Genomic DNA, 11451 nt, shown 5'->3' on the forward strand with positions numbered 1-11451 from the left:
TATTACCAAAATTAAACCGCCGTATAAACACAGCTATAGACAATTCACAGGTAGATAGAAGCACTCATCTATTTAAATATATCTGTTGAAACTTACATTCAGTATTTGACAAGGCTTCATTTGTTATTTAGAAAGTACCAAGTAGCAAAAAGACTTTCAAGTCTTTGAAAGTATCTTACCTTACCATTCCACTCTGACCAAACGTTCCAGTGAGGAAACTGACCAACTTGATAGAGACCTCCTGCATCCCATGCTTCAGCAATGAGCTATAAATACAATGGAGGAAGTAGTGAGAACAAAAACCAAGAAACTACAATATGTTGATACAGTCGATTATTATATATACTGTTCTGCATATTTAACAGCCAATCAGGTTCATATATTACCCAAAAGCATCAAGCACATGGTAACTGCGACTAGTTGCATAGCATGTGTACACGTATCCAAAACCACAAAATGGCTTTGAATCTTCAGTTAGTGCAAATGATAAAACATAAGTATTAAGAATCATAATCAACCAGATAACCTTCTTATTGCAAATTGGAAAGCACATCTTCTTAACCTTGCTGGTAGAATAGCTCTTGTGCGATATGTGCCTTCGGCTATCCCAGTCTATATTCTTATTGCAATGAATATTCCCAATTGGATGATTAAAGCTATAGACAAAATTAGAAGGGGATTTATTTGGAAGAGAAGGAAAGAGGCTAATGGAGGCAGTTGTCTGGTTTCTTGAGATATTGTTACAAGGCCTATTGATCTTGTGGGGCTTGGGAATCCCTAATCTGCAATTCATGAGCTGGGCTTTTCAATCAAAATGGTTATAGTTGGAAAAAAATGGACCCAAACAGGCCTTGGCAGTGGCAGGGACTGAAGCTTCCTATACAGCAGCATGTCAAGAATCTGTTTTCAGATTCTCTGATTTCTATGGTTGGGAATGGCACCAGCACTCTTTTCTGGACTGATAGATGGCTAAATGGGGCTGCGATCAGGGATTTTGCCCCTGAGGTGGTAGCTAAGGTGGGCAAAAGATTTCTATATTCAAGAACTGTGGCTCAAGCATAATAGAATTGTCTCCTGTGATAAATAGTATCGATATTACCAAAATTAAACTGCCGTATAAACACAGCATTCAAGGTACTGCTAGAGTTAGACACTTCTTAATGCAATGGCATGCAGCTCTCATGTGTATTCGAGGAGGTGCTGCTAGACAATAACACATGTAAATGGTATTCTTATAAGAGCATTTCCATGCAACATGCATTGGTTTTTTAGAGAGAAAAAAAGATATTCACATGAACCCACCAAAAAAATTCAAAGATTAAATCTCCAGCTTCCATTGGCTACTGTAAAAAGCCTACGGGTGCCAAATTGCAACCACAATTTCAGCAAATAAAACTTAAGAGAAGCACATGAGTTGGACCTCAGCACTTCCTCTGACCCAAGCCAAAGGATTCCAGCCATAATAAGCAAAATCCACCAGAAATCTAGGTATTCAAGAGCTACAACACCATGTATAGCACAATCTTGCCACAACAAACTTCTTGCTTCCTAATTACCCAAACCACCGCAAAAAGCTCACTCCTTCAGAACCCTCTCCGCCGCTCAATTGAAGCCTAACCAAAACGGAGAAGCTAGGGGCTCACCTCGAGGAGCTTGGCGAGTTCGTCCGCAGGAGCCGGCGCCACCGCCTGCAGCTTCTCCCCCAGCTCCTTCAGCTGCTCCGTGGCCGCCATACCCGGCCGCCGCGCCGGATCGACTGCCCAAATTCTTGCAGCAAGCTCTGCAGCAGCGACTTCTGCTTCTGCACCGCGGCCGCCGCGGCCGCGGCCGTCGGGACCGGGGCCGACCCGGGGCCGCCGCCTGCTTTGCTCATCACGGGTGGACCTTGAAGCGCGAATGAAGCGGATCGACGGCTACCTTCTCCGGCGGCGGATACGTCGCCCTTGCTTCGCCTCCTTCGCCCTCCGCAGAGTTTTCCGAGCGCGCGATTGTGTGGCCCAAGGAACCGACTGCGGGGGAGAAATCCGGCGTAGCGTGCCCATCCATTTAGCGGGAGAGAGAAGGAATCGGGAGGGGAGAGGAGGAGGAGGAGGAAGCCGGTGAAGGATTTAGGGGCGCACTGTAGCCCCTAAATCGGTTACAGTGGTAGGGGAGGGGGAGCCAAGGGCACACCGTTGAACACAGTCTGATGAATGGGAAGTGAGTGATGGATGTCTTTTCTTTTCTGCCTTTCTTTCTTTTTCCCTGCGAGTGAGGAGACTCACTCACACATGGAAACATGGACCTTGCCATCTCGGTACCGAAAGAAAAACATAGGCCCCGTTTGATTCATTCATGCCTCGTTTTTTTAAATTTCATTTCTACGGTCTCGTTGTTAGCTAAACAACTTCTGATTTGTTTATTGGAATCTCAACATAAATTGGTAATAATAGGATTTGTATTGGATTGTGCGCAGTATCTAGCTTCTTAAATTCTAAGGATAACCAAACACCACCTTAAACATGCACTAGCATTTATGAACCATCTTATAGGTTAGACTGAAATTCAAGAAAAAAATTACAAATTCAAATATTCGAAGACGACAAGGAAGCTAAAATTACCAACACACAAATATCACTTGTGACACCGACACCTCAACTGATTTCAAGATTTGTCGGCCTTCGTATTCCAAGGCAGATGTCTACTTCAACTTAAAATCGGGTTTTGGCCTTCAGAATCAGGTTGTCAACTGATTTCCACATCCGTTAGCCTTCTTATTCAAAGGTTTAAATTTAAAATCAGATTTTAGCCGTTCGAATCTAGGGATGTTCCTAAAACATCCGACTTATATGACAAATCTAATATTTTAACATAAATAGACATGAAATTTAAAGCTAATTTTTGGTAGTGTTATTAAGAATATTATGAAGTATTTAAAATTTTAAATAAAATTAGTATTCACGATAGAAGGAATCAATTTGCTGTCGTTTTTTTATATCATAAACCATACAAATCTCTTTATCTTATGTTCCGTAGTATTCAGATTCTCTCCACGATTCTGCAGAAATATAGATTCCCGAAAAAAGCTCGTTGGAGAAAAGAAGCTGAAGATAGGTCCCAACTCCCAAGCCTACACTAGATGAACCATCGGTACTTCCCTGTCATCGTGACGTGAAAAATCAGCAAAGATTTTTGAGCGAAGTAATCGAACCAGCTCCAAACAAGCTGGATCCAGTGAGAGCCGCTAACGCACATGGCGAATCTGTCCATACCGGGGGCCGGGGGAGCTCTTTCTAGTCCCTGGCCCCGCTCCCGAGTACTAGAAAACAAAAACAGTGACAGCCGTTTCCTTAACCGTATCCAGCCCGCAGGCGTTTCCAGTTTCCGCACGCCTTCCTTCGTCCCCCTCCCCCTGCCTCCGGTACTCCGGGTCGGGGGAGTGGGGACCAGCTGCTAAGCACGACGGGAATTCTCGATCGGGTTGATGCGGATCCATCGTAGCGCCCGCTGAAGGAAGGGCCCACAGGCCACAGCCTGAGGCTGACGGGACGGGAGGGACTGCTTGATTTTTCTGTCCATCCCGTGTACTGCTTTCCGGCCGCCGTTTTCGCGTTGCCTTTCTCGTTCTTCTCTGCCTCCTGGGGCTTCCGGAGGCCGACCCTTTTTTTTCGTGGGCGGGGGGAGGCGACGCCGAGGCAGGCAGCTTCCGTGCAGTGGGTTTTTGGCTGCTGGCTGTTGTTGTCGCGCGCCCGTAGCGTGTTCCAGCTAACCGCTGCTTGATTTGTCCTGTCTGTACTAACTAAAAGGATAGACATGGATGACAACAGTTGTCTCGCCGTCTTGATGGGGGGGGGGGGGGGGGACAGTTTCTTTTCTAAGGAAAAAAATACTCCTATTTCGGTTCCGTGCTCGTACCGCTAGATTATTAGTGGCTGGTGATTCGTCCTTGCATTTTGGACAACCCTGCTCATCGGAAACCCCAACGTGCGGGCTAAACGTCGCATTGAAATCTGAATCTGCTACTTGTTTCGAACGAAGCGAAAGTGAAGGAGTTTTGGAGATTGAAAATTTTCCTATGTGGCCTTTGAAACAAATGATTGAGTTTCTATAAATTCTATAAAATTCATATGGAATGATTTATTGTAGTGGGATTTTACAAGATTTCTAATGTGTCATTCAGCCTCTGGAAACTTTCTATTGTGTTTATTTATCATCTTTGATTTCTATGTGTTTTTTCCTACGTTATATCCAAACGCTCTATTATTTTTTTGTGTTTTCACTTCTCGTAACAATGTAAGTGTCATGCAACTTTATTTGTATTTTTTTTCTATTCTCGTGTGTGTGTATATATATATATATACATATATATACATATATATATATATACACATATATATACATATATATATATATATATATATATATATATATATAACCAAGAAGTTAATTTTTTTAAAAATATATGCACTATTATTTATTATCTTACTCTTCAATACATTTTCACATTAAAGTTACTCAAATATATAACATATTATGTTGATTGTATGCTTACGAAGCAATTATAAACCATTAAAATTTTAATAGACTTTTAAGTTACAATTTTATTAGCAGGGCATACGTATAATAAGTTAGTTGCGTTCTAGGATTCACCGATATATTTGACAACCTAGTTGGTGTCGTCGTCTCCCTTCCTAGATTAAGGGTGCCTAAACCACCATCCTTTTTTTCGCCACAGGTGGTTCTAGCATATCGGCATCACACTGTTTCATCCCACACATGTTGACATCATAGAGATATTGCTGTTATTATTATTGTTGTTCTGGTGTTGATCGTCATAAACATGAGGAGCATAGTCGAACATGTCGTTAGTGCTGGTACGTGAGTATATACATCGACATGCTTTCCTTTCATAGTAATATATGTCTAATGGTAACAATCTATAATTCTATATCTATGAGCTATTATTAATTAAATATGGTAGATATGCTAGTGCGTATGATATGTGTTTTCTTCTTCACTAGTACCAGAGTCGTTTATACGGAGGTTTTTGTTTATGGTTTCGTATATAGGCAATATACCTTTTAGATTCAATCTTACCTTCTATAGCACAAGTAGTTCTGACCAATAATTTTAACTAATAACTTTTAACTAAACTATCAATATTTATATCCTTTGTTTCTGCTTTGCCGTTCATTAAAAAATATAAAGTAGAACCAAGATGTACCGAGTAAAATATAGAAAAAATATTAAAGAGTGAAGGAACGTACAATTTTTATTAGAACGTCTCTAAATTAGAATTTAGATTAGATACTGGGTTTTGGAATGCCCAAAGCCAACAACTTTTTTTTTATTGTGAAGACAGGTGCTCGGGAACAGGTTCAAGCTACCAACTTCCTCTGTTTGTGTCGCGTGCTCTGTTTTGGGGAGTCAGGGGGCATGCTCTGTTTTCCTTTTCCAAACTTGCTCTGTTTTCATTACCACTACAGTCCCAAAATTTGGCATGGGGAGCCAACTGGAAAAAGAAGAGAAATTCAAGGTATCAACGTCCTCAATTCTAGTAGCTCCACAGTGGCACATCGGCGACATTGGTGTAGCCGTCGTCTCCGAACGCCGGAACTGCGGACGGCAGCTCCATCAGCATTCCCTGCGCCATGCTCGCGTAGTATAGATCCCAGCTCATGTTATCGAACACGTCGAGCTGGAACGACGAGACCTCCGTGGCCGGTGACGACTCCTCGCCGTCAGTGGCAGCATCGTCGTCGGTGCCCGAGGTGGACGGCGTCGGCGATGTGGCCGAGCGCGCGTCGTCCCCGGCGGCCGCCTCGCGGCGCTGAAAGTCCTCCACGGCCTCGGCGACCGCACGGCGGACGTCGGCAAGGCTGGCGTACGAGGCGGGGACCGCGAGCAGCCACGCGGAGTCGGCGAAGTTGAGGCACGCGCTCGCGCCGGCGATGGCGAGCATGGCGGCGTCGTGCGCGCGCGCGGCGGCCTCGGCGGCGTCGAACGTGCCGAGCCAGAGCCTGCACCCGCGCCTCCCGGGCACGCGCACCTCGCACACCCACCGCCCGGCGCTGCCGCGGCGCCGGACGCCACGGAACACGGGGTGCCGCGTCTCGCGGAACTTGGTCCGCCCCGCGGGCCGCTTCGGCGGCGACGTCCACACGGTCTGGTGCTCCGGCGAGGTCGAGGTCGAGGCCGAGGCCGAGGCCGAAGTCCAGCTGCTCGCCGAGCCCGACGACTCGGCACTCATCTCCTTCTTGGTCGGACACATCTTTGTTCTGGATCACCTGTTGAACGATTTCTTAGCTCTCGAGTAGTAGAGTGGATGTTGTGGCTACCTTCGCTGCTGCTTGAATTGTGCTCGAGTGGTTTTTGCGATGCGATGGTAATGTCTAATTTTTTTAAAATACTAAAACAATTAATATTTTAGGACGGATGCTATTGGTATGGCGGAAGCGTAACCACAAGCTTCCGCTAACGGTTTTCATCTCTCGTAACTTATAGCGTTTTTGTGTGCGTCCAAAGGACGCTCTTGTTATTTATGTATAAAAATGGCACTTCCTCGGTCAAAAATGTGTTATTGAAAGATGCGTATTGGCTATTTTTCTACAATAAATTGGTTAAGTTAAAATAATATCAGTAACATTTATATCCTTGGAACATGTACTGTCTGAGTTGGGACCAGTGTATTTATATAACATGGTCTTCTTTGGTTAATCTTTTTAACCTGGTTTTGATTTTTCTAAAACGTAAAAGTCAATCATAAAGATTGACTTATACTAAAATCTATAACCAAAAACATCTTTTCTTCTAGTACAAATTTGATAGTATCTTACTTCTGCCTTTGACTTTCAACTACTTACAAAAAATTACACTTGTGCCACTAGTTATGAAAGATGCCAGTTCGTTGAGGGGATCGAGGAGTAAATCAATTCATTTCTCTTATAATCCTCTCCAACTCTGGAGAGGATGTGAGTTTTCAAACTCGCCCTCATAGATCGACCAACCGCTCGGCCCCGCCCTCTAGGGCGCTTGACTCACCTGACTTATCCTGGCGTAACGTGTCCTACAACGATGGCTGCAAGTTTTGTCCTAATGGCGGCACGACCTATCTTATAAAAGATGCAATTACCGTAGATATCATGTTTCGTGTTATAGACATATATATAGTGCTGAACAATATCTTCAATATTTTTCTTTAAAAAACGATTCGCACAACATCAAGTTGATTTGGATGACTACTATTAGTTTGGCAAACTAAAGGTCTTATTTGGAAGCAAGAGAGTTGAGAGTGATTAGGGCTAAAACACCTTATTATTTAAAACTGAATAGTAATAAAATTTAGCCACCTTAACCCCTCCAATCAACTTGCTCCTAAACCACGCTCCAGGCATAATCGTCAAACTCCCAAAACTGGAGGTGTCGCAGCTCGCGATGACGTCAGCATTTGTGAGCCGCAATACTGAAACCACCCACGGTATCGGTATCACAGAGCGGGCAGCAGCTGGGAGGCTCCCGCACCAGAACCGCGTGCGGCGAACGCGTCGCCGCAGTGTCCCGATACCACTTGCGCTTGACGCTTGCCACTCCTGCCCAAAACGACGAGGACGCCCGCTTGCTTGCTACGGACCGAGTCCGAGTTCCCGGGCAACCGGACAAAACGCCGCTTTTGAACAGCGGACGACCCTGCCTCCACAACCCGCACCGTCACGACCATGGGCGCGAGTCGGCGACCTGCAGGGCTCCGACCACTTGCTACTATTAGGGAGTGTTTGGTTTAAGGAATCACTACATCCAAATTGAGGTGGTGCATCATGGGTTCATTCCTCAAATTTGGTGGGATGAACATATTCCTCATATTAGTACTAACTAACTATAAGGAATGAGGTGGTGATGGATCAACTCATTCCATTCTACAAACCAAACAAAAATAGTGAGGAGTGAGAAGATGATGGACTAGCTCATTCCACAAACCAAACACCCTATTAGTATGCCGTGGTTGCTCGCGTCACGGCCTTCGAAACGGAACCCGGTTCGGTTGCACGCGCGAACGGTGACGGCACGGCCAACTGAAGCCAGCTGTGTCCTCTGTTGCTGGCATGTGGTTCCGCTCGTGGTAAAGACCTAGAGGATATTCTAGTCCAGTTGCCGCTTGGGGCGCCCAAGGGGGGAGGCATCGACCGCGACGGCGACGTCGCGGGAGGTGCGCGCGCGCAGCCTGAGCTTATCCACCCGCGCCGCGCACACGCGTTTCCGGTCTGGATCCGCCGTGGCGACTAAAAATACTATGGGGATTGGGGGAAGGCATTGGCGGTGGGAATATTCGAGTCAGGTCCTGCTCTTTTTTCCGGATGCTTTGAGTAGACGATGAAGGATGCTTTGAGTAGACGATGAAGGCCCTGTTTCAATTTTACGGGATAAACTTTAGCTATATAAATTGAAGTGCTAAAGTTTAGCTTCAATTATCACCATTGGCTCTTCTATTTAGATTACAAATGGCTAAAAATAGCTAAAAAAGCTGTTAAAATTTATCTCGCGAGATTAGAACAGGGCCGAAGTTTCGTTACGATTGCCGATTGGGATTGGGTAGACAACTGCAGAAGAAACACGCACAACTTAACGCCACCCCGACCGGAATCGAGACAGAAACGATCGTCTCAGGCGGCATAGGCTGTGATCAGAGGTGTTACAGCTGTACCGATCGACCCAGATGAACTTTTGTTGATTACCATGAATGAATGTGATTTACGGGTCTAAACAAAAAATAACTTTGCTCGTCGAGATCAAAATTCCGTACCTTTTTGTTTTGCTCTAAAATAGATGTCGCTGTAGTGTTCGTGTCGATCAGAGTTTCTTGAGTTTGATTAGATTCATTAGAAACATTAGCAAAATATCTTTAAATACTTTTGTTATAAAAATAGATTTAAATGTATATCGAATAACATCAATTATATGCTACATATATAGTTAAGTTGAAAATAGCTGACTTATTAGAAAGTGAGAAAGTCAATTATTTTAGAACAGAGATAATATACCCCCATCGTTTGATTCTTTGCCGGTGTGTGAAGTTGACTCTCCAAGTACCAACTCTTTCAACTCGGCGCGGCTAGATTACTCTAGTATTAATCATAATTCACATATATTAAGATAAGTTATATCTTAATCTATCTTAATACATGTGGATATAGTGGACCAAAATCTCGTAGCATCATTCGTATTATTGGGTCATGTCTCATGCATACTATACAGTTCCTATTGCATCCTTAGTAAGTGCAAAGGCTTCCTTCATTTTTTTATATACCATATTTTAGTTAAAAGTAAATTGACGGACAATAACTAAAATGTCGATGAGCATGCTCTGTTTTCATGTTTCGCAAACTTGTTCCATCTCATTACCAAAAGAAGTAACCGTTTTACACTGCCAAAATTAGGCGCCACAGGCCAAGCAAAGAAACGGAAAATTTCAGTCTCTAGTAGCTCCAGAGCGGCACATCGGCGAAGCCTTCGTCCATGAACGCCGTGACCGCGGACGGTGGCTCCACGAGCAATCCCTGCGCCAAGCTCGCGTAGTGCAGGTCCCAGCTCATGTCATTGAACACATCAAATTCGAACGGCGAGGCCCCGGTGGGCGGAGAGGAATCAGAGGAGGACTCCCCGCCATCAGAGGTGTTGCCGTCTTCGCTGGAAGGCGACGACGGCGTGGCCGCGAGGGCGTCGTCCTCCGGGACCACCTGATGGCGGAGGAAGTCCTCCACGGCGTCCGCGACCGCGTGGCGGACCTCGGCGAGGCTGGCGCACGAGGCCGGGACCGCGAGGAGCCAGGCCGAGTCGGCGAAGTTGAGGCAGCAGGCGGCCGCGCCGGCGAGGGCGAGCATGGCGGCGTCGTGCGCGCGGGCCGCCGCCTCGGCCGTGTCGAAGGTGCCGAGCCAGAGCCTGCAGCCGCGCCTCCCCGGCACGCGCACCTCGCACACCCACCGCCCGGCGCTGCCCCGGCGCCGGACGCCGCGGAACACCGGGTGCCGCGTCTCCCGGAACTTGGTCCGCCCCGCTGGCCGCTTCGGCGGCGACGTCCACACCGTCTGGTGGTGCTCCGGTAAGGTCGAGGCTGATGCCGACCTGCATGGCGAGCTCGGCTCTCCGGTCATCCCCTTCTTGGTTGGGCACATCTTCTTCTGATGATGATGATCACTTCTCTGCTTGAGCCTCGGATGGTGCGGGTTCCTTTTGCCTTGCCTGAGTTTGTGTTCGAGTGGTTTTCGATTTGGGAATGGTGGATTTGAGGATGCGTATTTATAGGTGGTGGTGGAGGAGGAGGTTTGGATCAGAGAGCAGCAGTCAGCAGACCTGAGCAGGACTAGCAGAGTGAATAACGCGGGAGGGGAGCCACCAGGCACTGGGGAAGGAAGGGGGCTGCATCTGGGTCAGAGAGCAAGGACGGCTGGACGGGGACGCAAGTTGCAGCTTCCAGCTTGCAAGTAGGCAGGCAACAGGGCGATTTCGATAGTGACTTGATGGTGCTATTTGGTGTAGTTGCGGCCACAAGGCTGTTTTTGTTTCCGCTACCGGTTTCCGTCTAGTTAACTATTTGCGTTACGACGTTAACCGCAGCTCTTCTCGCACATATCAAATGCTACTTTTTTATGATATATCAAATGCTACTAGTACTCGATTAAGGCTATCTCATTCCCTATTTTAAATGCCTCCTTTGGAACAGAGGATTGACAAAATACAAAAATAGAAAGGAAAAAAAATGTACGAATAGAGTTGTATAACACTTGTAATCCTACATGAATTAAAAACGCAGATAACTTTGGAATGGAGGAAAAACAAAGGAACTTTAGAGGATTCAATTCGCATAGAAAGTTTTCATATAAAAGCCTTTTGGAACAAATGATTGGATCCTATCAATTCCTTGAAAAATCCTATGAAATGACATGCTCCATAGTAATTTTGGAGGGAAAATTAAGCGTGAGGTCCACCCTCATATTTTATTTTCTTTGTGTCTCACATTCCTATATTTTTTATGCGCATGATCCAAAAACATGTTTTTATAACTTTTCCGTGTTATAAATTTTTGTAGGATTTCAACGGCATGGGCGTTATAATCATGTGTTTCTCCTATTTCCGTGTTTTGAGAATCCTGGATGCAACATAGAAAGAACACATGAATTAGAGTGCAGAGAGAGAGGCACAAATGACAATTTCTAAGAGGTCGGGCTTTAAGTTAGAAATTCTCTAAAATATCACTACGATGGACCATTCCATAGGAACCTTATAGGATATGTAGGAACTAAAGCCTCTGTTTCAAAGGCCACATAACATAATTTCATATAGGATTTCATTCCTCTAAAATTCCTCCAGTTTTTCCTTTATTATAAGGGCTAGTTTGGCAACCACATTTTTTAAGAGATTTATATTTTTTTCCAAGAAAGTTTAGTTTATTTTTCTTTGGAAAGATGAAAATCTTTAGGC

At 45.3% G+C, this 11451-nt stretch overlaps 2 protein-coding genes across 2 annotated transcripts; both read right to left on the reverse strand.

The window, feature by feature from the left end:
• Positions 1–5414: 5414 nt before the first annotated feature.
• Positions 5415–6352, reverse strand: LOC100280778 (uncharacterized). The gene has a single exon (XM_020541212.3). The coding sequence runs from the start codon at positions 6248–6250 to the stop codon at positions 5534–5536; it is 717 nt and encodes a 238-aa protein (XP_020396801.1). The 5' UTR covers positions 6251–6352; the 3' UTR covers positions 5415–5533.
• Positions 6353–9316: 2964 nt separating this feature from the next.
• Positions 9317–10361, reverse strand: LOC103633049 (dehydration-responsive element-binding protein 1A). Its single transcript, XM_008654734.4, has one exon. The coding sequence runs from the start codon at positions 10143–10145 to the stop codon at positions 9450–9452; it is 696 nt and encodes a 231-aa protein (XP_008652956.1). The 5' UTR covers positions 10146–10361; the 3' UTR covers positions 9317–9449.
• Between the last annotated feature and the right edge of the window lie 1090 nt (positions 10362–11451).

The sequence above is a fragment of the Zea mays genome, chromosome 7 (assembly GCF_902167145.1).
Source record: "Zea mays cultivar B73 chromosome 7, Zm-B73-REFERENCE-NAM-5.0, whole genome shotgun sequence".
NCBI classification, from domain to species: domain Eukaryota; kingdom Viridiplantae; phylum Streptophyta; class Magnoliopsida; order Poales; family Poaceae; genus Zea; species Zea mays.